Source organism: Rattus rattus, chromosome 15 (assembly GCF_011064425.1).
Source record: "Rattus rattus isolate New Zealand chromosome 15, Rrattus_CSIRO_v1, whole genome shotgun sequence".
Taxonomy (NCBI): domain Eukaryota; kingdom Metazoa; phylum Chordata; class Mammalia; order Rodentia; family Muridae; genus Rattus; species Rattus rattus.
This window is the reverse complement of record NC_046168.1, coordinates 47,728,827-47,748,826: the sequence shown is the minus strand read 5'-3', so window position 1 is coordinate 47,748,826 and position 20,000 is coordinate 47,728,827. Positions and strand designations below refer to the sequence as shown.

Here is a 20,000-nt window from a genome sequence, read left to right as displayed (position 1 = left end):
GTCAAGGTGGGATGACCCTGCCCATTGTGGGTGGTGCTGTCCTTGGGCTGGTGGTCCTGGGTTCTATAAGAAAGCAAGCTGAGCAAGCCAGGAGAGGCAAACCAGTAAGAAACATCCCTCTGTGGCCTCTGCATCAGCTCCTGCTTTACCCATAGTTTTACCCACAGTTCACCTCTACCCTTGTAGTTCACTCTGATGAAGGTGATACATAGAGGAGCACTCAGGGACTGTGGGATGTTCACATCTGCTATTTAGAAGTAATCTTGCATTAGGGAAACTATATCGTTCTTCACTACTGGTACATTTGCTCCATCATGAGGTCATCCCTCTCCTCCTGCTCACTTTCCATGGACATCATGATCCTGAGACCGTAAAGACATGTTGGAAAGTACACAGAGGGAAAGGAACTGTCTCGGAAGCCCCCACTGGAAGCATCATCATTGCTCCTGGGAGCACCTTAGGATTTTGATGTTCTAAATGATATTAGATATTAGATCTATAATGCCTTTGACAGCCAGGCACAGTGGTTCACACCTCCCTGTAATCTCAGTACTTGGAAGATGAAGGCAAGATGATTTGAGATCTCATGGTCAATCTGGTCTCAAAAGTTGAGAAAAACAGGGCTGGGGCTAGGGTACAGTTGCTATAGTGCTTTGCCCAGCATTTCTGAAGCCCTGGGCTAGTACCGCATGAGCCAACCATGGCGGTGCACGGCCATCATCCCAGCTCTCCAGCAGGAGGGTCAAGAGTTCAAAGCTGTTGCCATGGTTTGAATATGCATGGTCCATGGCACTATTGGGAGGTGTGGCCTTGTTGGAGTAGGTGTGTCACTGCGGGTATGGCCTTAAGACCCTCATTCTAGCTTGCTGACTGGAAGTCAGTCTTCCACTAGCAGCCTTCAGATGCAGATGTAGAACTCTTAGCTCCTACCATACCATGCCTGCCTGGATTCTGCCATGTTTCCACCTTGACGATACTGGACTGAACTCTGAACCTGTAACCCAGCCCCAATTAAATGTTGTCCTTTATAAGACTTGTCTTGGTCATGGTGTCTGTTCACGGTAGTAAAACCCTAACTAAGGCAGCCATTCTTGGCTACATACTGAGTTTAAGGTCGAGCTAAGCTAAGGGACCCTGTCTGAACCATACCAAACAAAAACAAAGGCAGTAGAAAGAAAAAATAAAACACTCTTGGGTCAATGATCTTTCCACTGTCGTGATCATTAAAAAGTGCAGAGTAGAAAAATTGAAAAAGGGGTTGGGGATTTAGCTCAGTGGTAGATCTTTAAAAAGGCCCTGGGTTCGGGTCCCCAGCTCCAAAAAAAAGAACCAAAAAAAAAAAAAAAAGAAAAAAAAATTGAAAAGGAGAAGCCACGGGTTGCTAGAGATTTATCTGTGAGCACAGCATTCCATTCTTTCCGCTCTCTGCCTACCCAACCTATGACTGTTTGAGACAAGGAACTTATTTGATTCTACATTGTTCCCTAGCTGGGGTTAGCATAGGCTCTACCTACTTGGTGTTTAGTGAGCATTTGTTACTGTTGGTCATCCTGATGGTCACCAGCAGCATGCCCCATGACAAATGGCAGAGGATGGTGAAGGCCAGAGACTTGCATAAAGCCAGGACGGCTCTGGATTCTCAGCCCCTGGTGAACATGTCAGGCATAGGGGAAGGGCATAAGACAACCAGCTCCCCCAAGACGTGACCTGATGTAACCCCAAGCCAGTGCACTGGATTTAGTCTCCTGCTGAGGTTTCTCTACCACAGCACAGCCCAGCATGCCAGCAAGCAAAATTCCTGTTAGTTTGACTAACATTGGCAATCGACCTTGCATTCCTGTGACGCTGTACGAAGCACTCAGAAGTGTATGGAGCACAAACCCAGAAGGTACATTATTGTACCAAAAGCAGACAGAAGTATAACCTGTGCTTTTGTTCCTTTTATGAACTTTTCCTTTTCAAAGCAACACACATTTGTGAAGTTAGGTGGAACTCCGTGCCTTGCTTAAAGCCACAAGTCTAACATCCTAGCAAGATGTCACACAGTCCTCATCTCTGAGGGAAAGCTTCAGATGCCTTGCTTGGGACTTAGCAATATGAGACTGAGAATAGTAGTTTATTCCCAGCACCTGGGGGCTACAACAGGAGGATCGTTATAAATTTCAGGCCCTCCTGGGCTACAGGGTAACACTATGAAAAGTAAATAAATATTCGATGATGAAAAAAAGGGAGGAGGAATTAATCTGGCAAAAAGATCAATTATCCCTGCTCCAAAATATTAAGTTGTATATATTATCTGAAGTCTTTAAAGGTAAAATGCTTGTATTGTATTCTTGCTGAAGTTGTCAAACATGAGATACTGCCTATGTGTATTAATGCCTTAGAAAAATTAAAAATACATAGATATAGGTATGTAGCCAGCTAAATAATGGACAGATGTATAGATAGATATAGATGATAGATAGATAGATGATAGGTAGAAATAGATAGATAGATAGATAGAGATAGATATATAAATAGATGATAGATAGAGATAGATGATAGATAGGTAGAGATAGATAGGTGATAGATAGGTGATAGATAGATGATAGATAGGTGATAGATAGATGATAGATAGGTGATAGATAGGTGATAGATAGATGATAGATAGGTGATAGATAGGTGATAGATAGATGATAGATAGATATAGATGATAGATAGATAGATGATAGATAGGTAGATAGAGATAGATAGATAGATAGATAGATAGATAGATAGATAGACAGACAGACATAGATGATAGATAGGTAGAGATAGATAGATATAGATAGATGATAGATAGGTGATAGATAGGTGATAGATGATAGATAGGTGATAGATAGATGATAGATAGATATAGATGATAGAGATAGATAGATAGATAGATAGATGATACATAGATAGGAAATTAATATGTAGATTGGTTTCACTGTTCATTTTTAATTTGGGGTCATGATGGAGGAAATGCTATAAATAGAGTTGCTGATGAGGACCTTGATAAGGGCCTCTCACAGTTTGGCCATGCAGGCTGCCTCTACTCTGTCTGGTACTAACTAGGCCGGGGGGTTGACACGTAGGATTTGGGCAATGTATCTGTCCCAAAGGAAAAAAAGTTTGCATAAAGAGCACAATGTCAGATTTGGCAAACTGAGGTATTGTGCAACCTGGGAACCTTAAAAAACAAGTCCACCAAGTGTGGCTACACACTTGTGAGGATCCCCCACGAGGACTGTGGAAGAGGCTCCTACACACAAGGTCCCTCACTTTAAGTTTTCCTTCCTTCCTGGGGGGGGGGATTCTACTTAAGCAGTATTGGTGCTGACAAGAGACACTGGGTAGGTCAAGCCTGGGGAAATCTGATCTCTGAGAACACCTCTGCACAGGCTAGTCAGCCTGTGGGAAGTCAGGAGCAGAGGCCTGGTGAACTACAGCCAGCAAACACGTTGGCATCTCTGTTGAAAGTGATGCCAAGCAGCACTGAGGTATTTGGCACTATCAACTCTGGAGTCCTCAGTAAGACAAGAGCTGTTTTCTCTGGCCAGGGCAGGCCATTTATCATCTCTGGTTACTCCAAGCCTGTCCTACTGTATCCTCAAAATATCCCTTCTGTGCTGGCTAGTTTTTCGTTCACTTGACACAGCTACAGTGTCTGAGAAGAAGGACACTCAATTAAGAGAATGCCTAAATAAATCGGGCTACAGGCAATTGGTGATTAATGTGGGAGGGCCCATTCCATGGTGGGTGGGGCCACCTCTGAGCTGATGGTCCAGGTTGCTATAAGAAAGCAGCTAAGCAGGCCACGAAGAGCAAGCCGGTAAGCAGCACCCCTCCATGGCCTCTGCATCAGCTCCTTCCTCCAGGTTCCTGCCCTGTTTGAATTCCTGTCCTGACTTCCTTCAGCGATGAACAGTGATGTGGAAGTGTAAGCCAAATAAACCCTTTCCTTCCCCAAGTTGCTTTAGTCCTGGTGTTTCATGACAGCAATAGTAACCCTCAGAAAACTTACTAGGGGAACATTGTAACGGTGCCCATTTGCAACTGGGAAAACACAAAACTAAACAATTTTAAGTATCTTGCCGAACCGCATGCAGCTGACCTGTGGCAGTGCATGACCACAGCTGGTCACTCCCACCAAGAACCTACATGATCCCTGGGTACTGAGGGCTGGGCTGTCATAGGCTCCACTTACGGCACAGAGGCTGCTGGGATAGGGCCTCCCTCACCTATGACATCACTTAACTCTGTTCTGAGTGGTTGTCATTTATCTGCAGTCAGAAAGTCCTCCTTTGTCTATGAATGGCACCTGTGCTTCAGCTGGCTTCCTGCCCCCGTGTTTTGCAAGCACTGGAGGGAGTCAGGAACGGCTCCTATAACTTCTTCCTGTAGCTTGGGGGCTACAGAGATGGACCAGGCAGTAAATGCTTGCCATAGAACCATGGGGACTTGCATTTGACACCTTAGACCCATGTAAAAAATATGGACACTGTACCAGGGGATAGGTCACACACCTTTAATTTAAAAACTCAAGGAGTCCAGGCAGACTGATCTCCATGAGTCTGAGATCAGTCTGGTCTCCATAGCAAGCTTCAGGCTAGCCAAGGCTGCAGAGTGAGACCCTGTCTCAAAAGATTAAAATCTGGGCACAGCGACATGCAGGTGCAGATTCAGCTCTGGGGATGCAGAGACAAAAGTTCTCATAGCCCAGCAGTTTAGCCTACTTGGTAAGATCTGCATTCCAGTGTCTCAAAAATAAAAGTGGACAACACCCGGGAAATGAGAGATGACACCCAAGATTGACCTCTGGCCTCCACATGCATGCCCACAGACATGCACACGCACACATTCACACATGTGTGTACCTGTGCATGTATTCTTGTGTACAAAAAACCCAACTTTTTAAAATAAGTAAATATGTAGAAAATAAGTAAAAGCAGAATTATTGTTTGTGAAAAGAAATAACAGACAGCATGGGCTTCACACCAAGCCTAGGGAGCGCAAGGGAGGGAAGAAATACAGTTTTTCTGTTACTATAAACCCTTTCAGAGATGATTCAGACACCGAGGCAAACAAACAGAAGTGCAGAATGAGTCACTACCTAGAAGAGCAACCAGGTCAGCCATTGGTTCGTTGAGGATGCCACCAAAGGTTCCAGAATGGAAATCTTGATCTCTACACTTTACCTGTAAAGCAGATCAAAGAGAACAAACTTACCCGGGCCGTGTTTCCTTTGCACACGGTACACCTAGTAGTATCTTTCAGGACTTGGGTGGGTGACCGCCAGACCTCACATCCTATGTTTCCCAGTCACGTGACTTGGGACCCTTCATTACCCAACTATCCCACCAGCACAGTTCTATTTGAGATAGCCAGGTCATCCTTGGCGGAAATGCTGCCACTCGCTTCGCTGGCTTGCTCTTGGCTTTGTCTCTTGCTCTTTAGGTCACCTCTTAGGAGAACGCTTCCTCCCTTGATTTCTGGGAGTTCTTTCTCTTTTCCATTGCACTGATTTCTTTCTCTTTCCAATGATACTCAATTCTTTGATGCCTCTTTTAATCTCTCTCTCTCTCTCTGTTCTCTCTGTGTCTCTGTCTCTTTCTCTCTGTTCTCTCTGTGTCTCTGTCTCTTTCTCTCTGTTCTCTCTGTGTCTCTGTCTCTCCACTCCCACCCATGTGAGGTGTGTGTGTGTGTGTGTGTGTGTGTGTGCGTGTGTGTGTGCGTGTGTGTGCGTGTGTGTGTGCGTGTGTGTGTGCACTTGTATGGAAGCACTGTGTGCAGAGAACTGTGCCAGAGAGGAAAGTCAGATGTCTCCCTTCATGCTCTCCACTTTATTTCCTTGAGGCAGGATCTCTCACTGAACTTGAAACTCACCAATTTGCCTATGGCAGCTGGCCCATCCCCCAGTGCTAGGGCTATAGACCCCCACGGTCATTTCTAGCTTTACAGGGGTAATGGCTACTTCAGACCCTAATGCGTGCACCACGTAAGCTTTAAGTACTGTCCCTGGTCCCTTTGCTTCTGCCATCCCTGCCCATCAGGCTTTCCCTACTCTCATGCACCCTTTGTGGAAGACAGGTCTCCACAAGTGGCTGCTGGGATTTGAACTGAGGACCTCTGGAAGAGCAGTCAGTGCCCTTAACCACTGAGCCATCTCTCCAGCCTGGGATACATTTTCACTACTCTCTATATCACAGCTAACAGCCTGCATCAAACTACCCCTCATGGAGCTCTCTGCCTTGGACACAGAGCACAGGTACCAGAGCACAGGTATCCATCTACACGGTGCCCACCCTCGATGCTGCCTGACACGGTGTGCCCTAGTTGGGTCTCTTACTCACAGCTATGCCCGTGGCCATCATTTTGCTCTGTGTACATTTTCTTCCTTCCCAGCAAAACAAGATGCTCCACCATCTTCACTCCTTGTCTACCAGACACTTTCTCAAGAGAGGCTAATTCCTTCCCTTGGCACAAGATTTCATCCCTTACCACCTCCTCAGTGCCTCTGTTCTTCCTTCCCCTGCCTCGGGAAACTTCTCTGGCGTCTACCCTATGCTCCTTCCAGCCGTGACCCCATCGCTTCTTCTCACAGCCAGCTTTGTTGACAAAGACTTCTACCAGGCATCGCAACTTCTGCTTCCTTTTTCCCAGAATTCCCACATCCTCCCTCTCAGTACTTTTGTCTCCTCACAGTGAATTCCCTGTAAGCTGGGGCTGACTTAGTCATGTACCGCTGGGATTCAACAAAGAGAACATGTTTTCATTTCCTCTTTTCCTTTTTCCCCTCCTCTCCTCTTCTCCCCAGTCCTCCTCTTCTGCCTCCTCCACCTTCTCGTCTCTCTTCTCCCTCCCTCCTTCACTCTGTCATTGAAGTCCCTGGATGGAACCAGAGGCCCCATGTGCACAGACAACCAAGCGCTTCTCCATGACCTATCTCCCCAGCCTTGCCTTTTCCACTGTAGAAATGCATGTTGTCATTTCGAAAAAATAAAAAAAAAATCATAAAGATGCAAGATATTTGTATCTGGTTCAAACCGTTTTTGTTTTGTTTTGTTTTTTCTTTTTCAATACAGGGTCTCACTATATCTCCCTAAGTGTACTGGAACTCCCTATGTAGAAGAGGCTGGCCTTGAACCCATAGAGATCTGCCTACCTCTCCTCTCCTTCTGAGTGCTGGGGTAAAGGCATGTGTTACCATGCCTGGCCAGTTAATAAGTCTCATAAGTCATTTAACTCTCACAAGTGCCTGCCATTGGATATTTCATTATGTCCACCGGAGAAGCCTTTTATGTGAGAAAGCTAAAGTGGCTAACTAAAGATCCCCCTGGGAGGAACCTTGTTTTATAAACTGCCTGTGCTATCACAGCACAATTTAAAAGGAGGAATAACCTTGGGGCGGGGTAAGAGGATTGTGCTAACATTTGAGATAGGAAACTAAAGCTCGGGTGTAAAGACATCTACACAAGGCTCCGGTGTGTCACAGAATGATGCCTCCGATGACGTCAGCCTTCTCTTACCTCTTGACCATAGCACTGTGGTGTCCTGCCTCCAAGGCCTGCAGGCACACAACAGGGAATGGTACAAAATGCTAGCCTAGCTTCTGACTAGGCAGCCATCTTGGTAGGTATTACTCCTGCCTTCAGATCCTATATCCACAGTTCTGAGAGAAACCCCTAGGACTCCAGAGCAAATGCACTTAGCAAACTCACTCTAAGATTTCAGGAGTTTGTGAACCACACCCTAAAGCCCCAGGACTTCTGTGACCGCCCAGGCCGTGAGCCCCAAGTGAGAACTCCTGACTTTTTTCCAAGGTCCTCCATAACTCCCCCATCCCGTCCACCATCGCTCTAGTACCTCCACCGTGAAGTAGCAGTTCCCCCGGGTTCCACAAGTGAGTGCAGGCTTCTTCTGGCTGAGCCACAGGTTGTCTGAAATCACAATGTAGTTCACACGGGAGAAGAAGTTGTCCTTTTCTCTTTTGACGAGTTCCTCCAGGGCGACAGAACCAGCTTCCTCCATCCCTTCCAGGATGAACTTGACGTTCACGGGAAGATCCTGGATTAACAGCAGGACAAAGACACTGTGCAATGTGCTCAAGCAAGGTTTTATGTATACACTTGTATTTCATACAGATACATGAAATAATCACCTATATTCGATAAGTGGATTGTTTGCCCTCCCAGAAGCTCTGTCTACAGCAGCAGAGGAGAAGCAAAGTAAGGCCAGCAGGCAGATTCCATGTGCTGCTTTGATTTAATGCTAGCACGGAATCTGGAGCAGAGACCCTAAAGACAGCAGCTCCCATTCTGCAAAGCTTGATTGTGATTCAAGAAGTTGGGGTGACAGAATGGGACAGGAAGGAACAGGACCGAAGCATCCCTTCCCATAAAAGAAAAGAAGTGTGTGTGTGTGCATGTGAGTCCACTGTGTGTGTGTGTGTGTGTCCTGTGTGTGTGTCCTGTGTGTGTGTCCTGTGTGTCGTGTGTGTGTGTGTGTGTGTATGTGTGTGTGTGTATGTATGTATGTGTGTGTGTGTGTGTCCTGTGTGTGTGTCCTGTGTGTGTGTCCTGTGTGTCCTGTGTGTGTGTCCTGTGTATGTGTGTGTGTACAAGTGTGTGCACATATGGGTACATGCATGTGGAGAGAGGTCTATGTCTAGTGTGCTCTTCAGTTATTATCCACCTTAATTTCTAAGACAACTTCCACACTGAATCTGGAGCTCACCATTTTGGCTATACTGGCTGACCAGAGAGTTGGGAGATTGTCCTGGTCCCCAAGCACTAGGGGACCATGTACTACATGTACTAACACCTAGTCTTTCATGTGGGTCCTTTGGATTTGAAAGTGAGACTTCATGCTTACATGACAAGTACTTTACTGACTGCATGGTCTCCCCAGTTCACCTACAGAGTGTTTTTGAAGAAAGGTTCTATCACAAATTGTTCTTCGGTTCCCATAATTCTGAGCATGGTAAAGGAGAATTCTTTCCTTTGAAAGATGGTTAGGCCTCAGGATAAGTTTTCTTTCAAGAATGCTATTTTTCAAATGTGTTCAATCTGCTTTGGAGTTACTCAAAGTCTTTGATCTTTCAGCAAAATGGATCTTAGGGTTTTTATAACCCCGGGCGTGGGTTGTCACCTTTAAAGTTTTGATGCCTTTCGTCTGACTGATTTGTGTCTCTTCGAAAGCCAACTCTCACAACCGCACACTGAGACATGGTGCTAGGGAATGTGTCATGCTCCCCATGGCTGTGTGTGTGTGTGTGTGTGTGTGTGTGTGTGTGTGTGTGTGTGTGTACACTATATGCATGCATGCACATGTGTGTACAGATTCACTCAACCATGCCTGCTTATGTGGAGAACAGAGGTCCACATCGAATCTTTCCATTTCTCTCTCTTACTTGTTTTTGGAAGAGTCCCTCACTAAGCCGTTTACCAAGTCTGGCTCCTCAGCAAGCTCCCAGGATCTCCCTGTCTCCAAGACCTTGGTACTGGAATTATAGAACTATGTCACCCCATCCAGCATTTTCATTGGTTGCTAGGGATCTGAACTGAAGTCCTGGATTGAAGTAGCCATGGAACAATCTCCCTAGCACTGTATTCTGCTTTTTCATGTGTGTGTGTGTGTGTGTGTGTGTGTGTGTGTGTGTGTGTGGCGGGGGGTTAGTATGGTTGAGGGTGGAGCACATGTCACAGTCCACATGTAAAGGATGTGGTTTTCTCCTCCCACCTTGTAGGTCCTAGGGACCAAAATCAGGCATCGGCAGTGAGTGTCTTTACATGTGCTGAGCTCCATGTTCTGTTTTTGATGTGGCTGATGTTGCGGGATGATTGCTCCCTGGCTGGGATGGTCTGAGTAAGTTTCCCGAGTTTCCCTAGCTTTTACTTTTCTCTCGAAAATGGTTGTGGTGTAATGGGCACTCAAGGTTACTGTGGGAAGTGAGTGAACTCTGTACTCTGAGGCCAGGGTAAGAACTCCAAGGTGTTTTGACTGTAGTTGCCACACAGGCACAGCCACCGTCCTCTCTCAAGCACAGTTGGCCCCCTACCTGCTGCAGAGCTCTGAAGGTGCTCACGGCATTAATCCAAGCCAAGACAGGGCCTTTGTTGTCTGTCGCTCCCCGTCCATAAAGTTTCCCTTTTGAAATGGAAGAAGAAAAATTTCAAAATGGCGCAGGAATGTCAGTTATGTAATCGATAGGAACTCAAATTCTGAGACGAAAGACAATCCTGACCTGCGTTAGAAATTCCTACAAAGTTAAGTGACTGAACTTTGTGACGGCTGTTACATAAAATATTATAGGCCAAAGCCAAACATTTTGGGATATTCTTAGTCCTCTTGGGACCCATTTGTTTCCCATCCCTGTATCTGACCTGAACATCCTTACGAACCCCAAAGCTTGGAGAACGTACGTTGAGTAGACCCCTAAGTTCCACCAATCCAAAAGGAAAGCCTGTCATCAGATAGCTTTCATTTTATCTTATTTTATTTTATATGTGTGTGGATATTATTTTTGCCAGCTTGAGACACTGTATAAAAAAATCAGCAAAACAAACAAAAGAAATGCAAGGCATGAATTCTTATATACAAATGGGATGCTCAACGTCAGCCATGGAACTCAAGCCTGGTTAAGCACACACCTTCTAGCCTTAGAAGAACTCAGCTGTTTTGTCCAAGTTCCTTGATATCCCAGAGAGTTTGCAGCTGAACAGTGCCCAGCATAGTCTCTCGTGCTGAGATCTGTCTGCCAGAAGAATAATCAAATAGAGATGTCTCTCTCTCTGTTGACTTTTCTTCTCCCTTTCTTTACAAAATACAAATTAGCTATGCCTAAAAAAATGTGATCTAGACAACTGTTCTCACTGGCCTACAACTCCATCCCACAGGGTCACAAAGACTCGGAGTTCACAGTTCCTTCCACAAATAGAAGAAAATGAACTTTTTTGACATGACAGCAGGATTTCTCTAATCCTCTCTCATAGTGTGTGTGTGTGTGTGTGTGTGTGTGTGTGTGTGTGTAAACTGTGATCTACACAACTGTTCTCAAAGAACTCTATCACAAAGACACAGAGTTCACAATTCCTTCCACAAATAGAAGAAAATAAACTTCTTCAACATAAAAACAGGATTTCTTGGGGATGGAGATATGGCTCAGTGGTTTAAGAGCACTGACTGCTCTTTCAGAGGTCCTCAGTTCAAATCTCAGCAACCACATGGTGGCTCACAACCACCATGGGACTCTAATGCCCTCTTCTGGTGTGTCTGAAGACGGTGGCAGTGTACTCATATATAATAAGTAGATGGATCTTTTAAAAAAAAGCAACAGGCTCCTTTTCTCTTCTTTCTTTTGCCCCTTCCTCTTGTCTCATTCCCCCATTAAATCTTACCACATGGAACCGTGAAAAAAAATAAAAATAAAAATAAAAAAAGCAACAGGATTTCTCTAATCCTCTATCTATCTATCTATCTATCTATCTATCTATCTATCTATCTATCTGTATAGTTTGTATGTGTGTGCGTGTGTGATATATCAAATCTAGGTACACTGCAGCTGTCTCCAGACACACCAGAAGAGGGCATCAGATCCCATTACAGATGGTTGTCAGCCACCATGTAGTGGCTGAGAATTGAACTCAGGACCTTGGAAGAGCAGTCAGTGCTCCTAAGCACTGAGCCATCTCTCCAGCCCTGGTCTTTTTTTTTTTTTCTTTCACTTTTTATTTTGAGATATGGTCTTCATCAGTTTGCCCACGCTGGTCACAAATCCACTTTGAAGCACAGGTTTGGCTTGAAGCTATGATTCTTTCCCCAGCCTCCTGAGTATCTGGGTGTAGTCCCGAACCCACTAGACCTAGTTCTGTTCACGTTTAATCACCGCTAAAGACCAGGACAGCCTTTGGCTCCGTTTCAAACCTTGACCACAGGCAGGGTCCTCCTAGGGACCGGAGGACACTCACCATCCACCTCTGTCAGCGTGTAGGGCTCCGTGAGCCACCCATCCCCCTTCTGAGCTGGCTGCACATCCAGGTGCCCATAGAAACATACGGAGGGCTTCCTGGGATCATTTCCAAGTTCAGCCAATATGATAGGAGGTATGGGAAGACTCTGACCGTCAGGCATCTGTGGGACAGTGGATCACAGCATTAAAATGGACAAACAAAACTCAAAGAGAACCCATTCTCTCTTCTTCTAGAACATTCAACACACAGTCCTGTCTACTCTATCCTTGAGTCCCTATAAAGCGTCCATCATTTTTTCTGAGCATCCCTTTCCCCATCTCGGAGGTGCAGGCAACGGTTGGCTATGCGATGCACGCCTTTATTCCTAGGTCTAAAGAGCCAAAGCAGGCGGATCTCTATGCCTTTGCACCAGCCTGGTGCAAAGTGAGTGCGTTCTAAGCCAGCCAAGCCTACACGGTGAGAGTCTGTCCCAAACAAACAAAAACAAACAAACCCACAAAGCAAAAATGTATACCATGATATCTTTCCAATAGCTGGCATTACTGGAATATAAATTATTATATTCCATTATAAAAGTTGGAATTATGATAATCAGTAATTATTAGATAGTCAATGCCAAATTGTATATAGTTGTTTGGAAATATTCTTCCAAGAACTCAGATCTCAAATGGCTTACAGCAGCAGATTTCCCAAATCCTGGAAATCCAATCTTGGGTGATTCTGACATTTGCAGTGCTTAAGGAGGAGGCACTGGAAACTTTAATACAGATATGCTGTGGTAGAATGGCAGGCAGTTCAGCAATGGTTCTGTGCTGACTGTTTTAATATCAACTTGGCACATGCTAGAGCTATCTGAAAGGAGGGGATTTGAATTGAGAAGATACCTCTGTAAGATCCAGGCATAGGTCATTTTCTTAGTGATTGCTTGGGAAGGACCCACCCCACTGTGGGTGGGGTCTGGTTGTCCTGGGTACCCAAAGAAAGCAGCTGAGAAAGCCCCGAAAGTGAGCAGCATCCCCCCTCCATGGCTTCTGCACCAGCTCCTGCCTCCAGGATTCAGTCCTGTTTGAGTTCCTGTCCCGACTTCCTTCTGGGATGAACGGTGATGTGGAAGTGTAAGCCAAACGAGCCCCTTTCTTTCTGAGCTGCTTTCTGGTCACGGTGTTTCTTTGCAGCAATAGAGGCCCTAACTGGGAAGGTTCCAGGGAAAGAGCGCACTCTTCATGTGGTGTTCCAGGGTTCCGCCCATGCATGCAGGAAAGGGCAAGGGGGGCGGGAAATGCTTGGAGAACTAGAGCGGCAGGTCTTCCAATAACAAAGTGACCCACACCCATGGCCTTCACGTTCTTCTTTGCCTGCCCCCAGTCCCGCTATGACCGGAAGTCCGCAGCCCAGTCTGATTTTAGACTAGGTGCAATGTCTCATTCTTATGGGAAACCTGGAAGCTGTGGGGAGTGCAGGCTGTGGTAAGTGCTTCTCTTGACACCACCTGAGGAAGATGGCCATGGATGTGGAAGGAGACCCCCGCATACCTGCTGAGAACCCAGGTCTACAGAATCCACCCTAGCTCCCAGGTTCCGGAGTTTGTCTGCGGCTAAGGCCATCATCCGGAAGAGCTCCTGTCTGAGACGAGGCATGGGCTGCACAGAATCACTCTCAATGGCCACCCATTCCTTCAGGGTCTGTGAGGAAACATAATGAAGGGTTATCAGATGGGGACCAAGAGCCTTTGTCCAGTTGGGTAGGGGCTGATGGGAGACAAGCTCCCTGAATGCTCTTCAGTTCGTGGAATCCTGCAAGTTAGTTTACAGTCTCAGGGATGCTCGACAGCAAGTGTCCGAGTGAGGCGACATTTCACCTGTGAAGATTTACAAGCAAAGTCCCTAATTCCATCCCTCAGAGCTGGCTTTTGCTGTTAGGAGTGATGCATGCTTGTATTCCTAGAACAAGTAAGTCAAAGACAAGTGGAGACCAGAGCCTCAATGGCTATCCAACTGAGGCTGTTTGATAGTAAGGCCCTGGTTTCAAAACAAACATAAACAACAAAACAAAACAAAAAAATAACACAGCACCTGATGAAATCAAGCAATATTGACCATTGAATTCCAGAAATCCAGGCTGTCTTTCGGTCAGGGGACCATTGTAGAGGAGGAAGGATTACATGGAAACCATGCCTAGGAACATTGACCTGGGGAGCCAACTTGGTGTCTTTGCTTGAAGCACAAAGGCTTCGTTTCTGTTTGCATGACAATATTCTTAATATTGGCTGATGGGTGCAACCATTGGACTAACATGGTACTAGGGGTGTAGAACATGAAGTCTAGTGAGACCCAAAGGAGGCCCTAGATGCATGAAACTGGTGTGGGAAGTCAAGCACAGTGGCACACACCTACAGTCCTAGGCAGAGGCAGGAGGATCAGGAATCCAAGTTCATCCTCTACCCGGTGTTGAGCTCAGGATAGCCTGGGCTACATGTGACCATGAATTAAAAAAAAACAAAAAAGCAAAAACAAAAACAAAAAACAAAACAACTACATCAGCGTGGGAAAGCTGTGATCATGGGCCCAGATGCCAACAGAAGGGACAAGAGCCCTTGGATCAGGAGACGAAGTTGTCCAGTGAGACACAGGACCTGCACAGACTACTCCTCTCCTACTGCTCCCCTCCTCCTTTTGCTCCCAAAGCCTCTTTCTAGTCTTCTCCTCTCCCACGTGTCCACCCCACATCCTGGTAACCAGGCTGGTGTTAGGAATGAAGCAAGGACTATCGATGTTGGCACTGACGTGTAAAAGATTCTCCTGTTCCATCTAGATATCTTCGGCAACTAAGGAATATTGTCAATGGGCTAAGACGGACTAGAATAATCATGATCTCGCAGAGGTGCTATGAATACCAGCTAAGGACAGAGAATGTCTTTCTAGAGCGCAGGACGGAGGGATCTCTCCCACAAATCTAATGAGCCCTGATATTTTATCCTAGAAAGAAGTTATCACTATTTTGAATGGAATCATATCTCCGGGCACAAAATTCCACATCTCCCAGTAAATTGCTGCCACCAGATTCTGAAAGGAACATGCAGAGCATCACGTGTGGCTTCTCCTACCTGCACAAACTCATCCTGGTGGAGGTCTATGTACTGGAAGAGCTTCTCCAGCGTCCCAGAGTGTGGAGGAGATAACATTCCGTGCTCCAGCTGCAGCAGCAGTGCCCAGGAGAGACGAAACTTATGATTGGCCCACAGTAGCAGTGACTAAGAGATGAAGCCTATGATTGGTCCGCAGCAGCAGTGCAGCGGGAGATGAAGCCTGTGGGTTGGCAACAATTAAAATAAAGCCAGCATTGGGCTTCTGACCTTTCAAATGCTTTCATACAATTGCTACCCAAAGCTGCTGCTCCACGTGATTTGGACTAATGTAACCAGAGACGCTTGAACCAGAAGTGTGTCTCCTCACATCTTTCCCCACATGCTTCCTTTTTAAAACTAATGGATTTTTTTTGAAACTTCTGAAGATTAAAATTTAATTTCATTGAAATGTTTATGGATGTGGGTGTTTTTTCTACATGTCTGGCTGTGCACCATGAGCATGCCTGGTGCCCATGGAGGAGAAGTTTAGAGACTATGGAACTAGAGCTACAAATAGTTATGAGCTGCCATATGGATGCTGGGAATCGAACCTGGGTCCGTTGGAAGATCAATCAGTACTCCTAACCACTGAACCATTGCTCCATCACCACCATCACTGCCCCCCCTCTTTTGAGGACTCCGTATATGAATGCTTCATCTACATCACTCTCTCCCTCTCTGCTTGCCCTCCATCTCCTCCACATCCCTCTACTCTTCTAGAAAATCTATGTCTTCTTTGTTTTCTCTCTCTCTCTCTCTCTCTCTCTCTCTCTCTCTCTTTCTTTCTTTCTTTCTGCTGTGTGATTGTTGTTTGTTTGAGACAGATTTCTCTGTGTAGCTCTGGCTATCTTGGAACTCACTCTATAGACCAGGTTGTCCTGGAACTCAGAGATTCACCTGCCTTTGCCTCTGCCTCTCATGTTCCCAAATGCTGAGATTAAAGGCATGAGCCACTACTGACTAACAAAACATATGCTGCTGCTTGCTTTTATTGATTGATTGCTTGCTTGCTTGATTGATTGATTGGCGAGGGTTTCTCTGTACAGTTCTGCTTGTCCTGAATCTCATTTTGTATACCAGACGGTTCTGGAACTCAGAGATATACCCGTCTCACCCTCCCTTCTTCTTTTATGTCTTAGGGACTTTTATATTGCTGAGACAAAATGCAATGCGTCAGGCAATTTATAAAAGAAAGCATTTAATTTGGGGGCTCACAGTTCTAGAGGCATTAGAGCCTATGACATCATGGGAGGAAGCATGCCAACAGGCAGGCAAGCATGGCACTGAACAGTGACCGAGAGCTTATATCTGATCCACAAGCAGGAGGGAGGGAGGAGGGGGAGGAGGGAGGAGAGAGAGAGAGAGAGAGAGAGCCCTAGCTGAGAGATGGGCCTTTTTTCTTTCTTTTTTTTTTTTTTTTTTTTCTTTTTTTTCGGAGCTGGGGACCGAACCCAGTGCCTTGCGTTTGCTAGGCAAGCGCTCTACCACTGAGCTAAATCCCCAACCCCTTGCATGGGCTTTTAAACTGCAAAGCTCACCCCCATGACACACCTCCTCCAACAAGCCATGCATCCTAATCCTTCCCAAACAGTTCCACCAAACCAGCATTTCTCAACCTGTGGGTCACAACCCCTTTATGAGCTGAATAACCCTTTTACATTGGTCACCTAAGACTATGAGAAAACACAGATATACATTATAATTTATAACAGTAGCAAAATTACAGTTTGAAGTAGCAACAAAAATATGTTTATGGTTGGGGGTCATCACAACATGAGAAACTGCATTAAAGGGTGTCAGCATTAGTGAAGTTGAGGACCACTGCAACAACTGTTTCCAAAGACATGATCATACAGAAGCCATTCTCATTCAAACACATGTAACCCACTAAGTTTGTTTACTATTGCTAATATGTACCCACATCTAGGGCTGACCACATGCGATTGAACAACACATCTAGGAGCTTGTTCTTGGAGGAAACTAATTCTTACTCTTAGCAACCACTTGTGCCAGGGTCCAACCTCGACATGAGTCAGGGGTCATCAAGGGCTAGGGATACCTGGTAGGTGAATAAGGAAACACCTCGGTTGAGGAAACTGACAGACTTGGTCATTTCCATGAGAGCTTTCTGAACTCAGGAGTCAGAATGCCCATATAGACTTGACTCAGCCCCAGTCTTTTATGGAAATCATACAAGGAAGTTGGATTACAAAGTTCATAGGGGGCTGGGTAAATGCTTCTCTATTTTCCTGTGCCAACATTTTCTTGTGATACAGAGTAGTACAGATTTAGAACAGAAGAAAAAAGGGGGACTATATAATCTCAAACACAAAAATTTTGCAGCAAGCACATTTTTTTTTTTAATTTCCTGACCACTAGTCTCTGGTGAGGTCGGGGGCAGCAATATTGCAGTTATGAAGTGAATGTCTTTTAGACAGGTGAGACAGTATGGTTTAATAAAAGGGCAAACATGAGGTCACACTGCTGACCCTGCAGTCTTTGGATCTCCAATCCCAGTCAAACATCCAGGACTCCATCTGTCTGTCTACAAGAACATCCTCACTAAACCTGTTTGGAGAATTCCTAAGGGGGTGCCACCATCATCCCTGAACCCAAGGAACCCATTGCTCAGTTTCTAGGAAATATGTCTGTATTATTCCAGCTTCAGTTTTATAACAACAATGTCCTGTTTTACTATACAACATTGAGACTGCAACTGGGCCAACAGTTGCAGATTTATCCATCTCTGCCCACAGCTCCAGGTTACTTTCCTTTCCACCTTGAGTGAGTGACTGTAACATACATTCCTCTTGAATTCATGAACAGCTTTTAATATTATCAGATATCAAGCGGGCTCCTACTAGGTCTTGCCAGGTCACCAAATACCAGTTTAATCCAGGAAGGAGGAAAGAGAAGGAACAGTAAATAGTTAGGAGAATGGTAAGTACTAAGAATTGTTGTAGAAATGACATCGTTCAGTGCTTGTGCTAAAGAAGCAGGCTTTGGGGCATCTCGGTACTCATATTGGGGCCCACAAGAGGCCATAGCCTCGAGCACTGAGATATGGTATCCCTGTCAGGTTTTTCTCCCTTATCATCAGGGATCCCAAGCATCTCGAGCTTAATATGGGGTGTCTCCAACACACTTGTAGCTCTTCATCTACGAGTAGGACCTTGTTGACTTTCCTGTCCATGTTAGCACATCTGCTGGTGTTGTCATAATGGCAGACTTGTTTAAGCAGTCATTTTGCCAAGACATCATGGGAGCATGTTCCCTGTCAGGTTTAGGGACACTATGTAGAGCAGGCACCTTAGTCACCTGGCTCCTACAGTCTTTTTTTCCCTCTCTCCCTTAATGTTTTCTAAGGCTTGGGTATAAGGCTGAACTGTAGATGTATCTAAGGCTTGGGTATAGGGTTACATTGTAGATGTATCTAAGGCTTGGGTATAAGACTGAACTGTAGATGTATCTAAGGCTTGGGTATAGGGCTACATTGTAGATGTATCTAAGGCTTAGGTTTAGGGCTACATTGTAGGTGTATCTAAGGCTTGGGTATAGGGCTATATTGTAGATGTATCTAAGGCTTGGGTATAGGTTACATTGTAGATGTATCTAAGGCTTGGGTATAAGGCTGAACTGTAGATGTATCTAAGGCTTGGGTATAGGATTACATTGTAGATGTATCTAAGACATGGGTATAGGGTTACATTGTAGATGTATCTAAGGCTTGGGTATAGGTTGAATTGTAGATGTATCTAAGGCTTGGGTAGGTGTATCTAAGGCTTGGGTATAGGTTGAATTGTAGGTGTATCTAAGGCTTGGGTATAGGGCTACATTGTAGATGTATCTAAGGCTTGGGTATAGGGTTACATTGTAGATGTATCTAAGGCTTGGGTATAGGGTTACATTGTAGATGTATCTAAGGCTTGGGTATAGGGTTACATTGTAGATGTATCTAAGGCTTAGGTTTAGGGCTACATTGTAGATGTACCAACTTGGGCTAGGCACCCTACAGTCACCTGTTATCTGCATTTTGACCAGCTGCTGACTTCTTTAACAGTCTTCAGCTGTTGCAAAAAAGAAGCTTCTTGGGATTGGGAATTTAGCTCAGTGGTAGAGTGCTTGCCTAGCAAGCACAAGGCCCTGGGTTCGGTCCCCAGCTCCTAAAAAAAGAAGAAGAAGAAGAAGAAAAAAAAAGAAGCAGCAGCTTCTTTAGGGCTGGAGAGACGACCAGTAGTTAAGAGCACTGTTTTCTCTTGCAGAGGACCTGGGTTCAATTTCCAGCACTCACAAGGCAGCTCACAACTGTCTGTAACTCCAGTTCTAAGGGATTTGAAACCCTCACACAGACATAGGTGCAGGCTAAACACCAAGGCACATAAAAAAATGTAAAAGAGAGACTTTTATCTGTGGGTATGTGAATATTTGGAATGCAGATTGTAATTACATTTGTTTAGGGAAATGACACCAGTAAATTCTCCTCTAGGGTCTAGGACCTCTTTAGCCACAGGTGCTGACTAGGCTAAGGTAACCAGGAATGGATTCCTTCCCATCGAGCAGGCCATAAGGCTGATCACCCAGCTGTTAGTTCCTCTAGAGGTCGAGCATCATTCCTGCATCATCAAGGATATCCCTGAGGACCGAACCCAGGGCCTTGGCTAGGCAAGTGATCACCCAGCTGTTAAGTTCAACCATCAAGGATAGAGAGTCTGGCTATCAGTTCCAGGCATCATCAAGGATATCTTTTTCTGATACCAATGGATTTTAATTTTCTTTTTTCAGAGCTGAGGACTTTTAAGCCAAGAAACCAAATTTAGGCCAGTTTGATGCATGGGAAAACCTCATGGTGCCTAAATCCTGTGCATATGGTGGGGTTTCCTCCCCCGCGCCTACAATTGGAGTGT

General features: G+C 45.4%; 1 protein-coding gene across 1 annotated transcript in view; it reads right to left on the bottom strand.

Annotated features, from left to right (window-relative positions):
* Window positions 1–20,000, bottom strand: part of Cndp1 (carnosine dipeptidase 1) — a 33,779-nt gene that overhangs the window by 8,450 nt on the left and 5,329 nt on the right. Inside the window, exons 2-7 of the mRNA XM_032886070.1 lie at window positions 15,076–15,277; window positions 13,505–13,654; window positions 11,970–12,132; window positions 10,061–10,149; window positions 7,867–8,067; window positions 5,114–5,198 (exon numbers count right to left, since the gene is read on the bottom strand). Of these exons, the coding sequence (XP_032741961.1) occupies window positions 5,114–5,198; window positions 7,867–8,067; window positions 10,061–10,149; window positions 11,970–12,132; window positions 13,505–13,654; window positions 15,076–15,153 (766 nt within the window). The 5' untranslated portion in view covers window positions 15,154–15,277. The remainder of the gene's footprint in view (window positions 1–5,113; window positions 5,199–7,866; window positions 8,068–10,060; window positions 10,150–11,969; window positions 12,133–13,504; window positions 13,655–15,075; window positions 15,278–20,000) is intronic.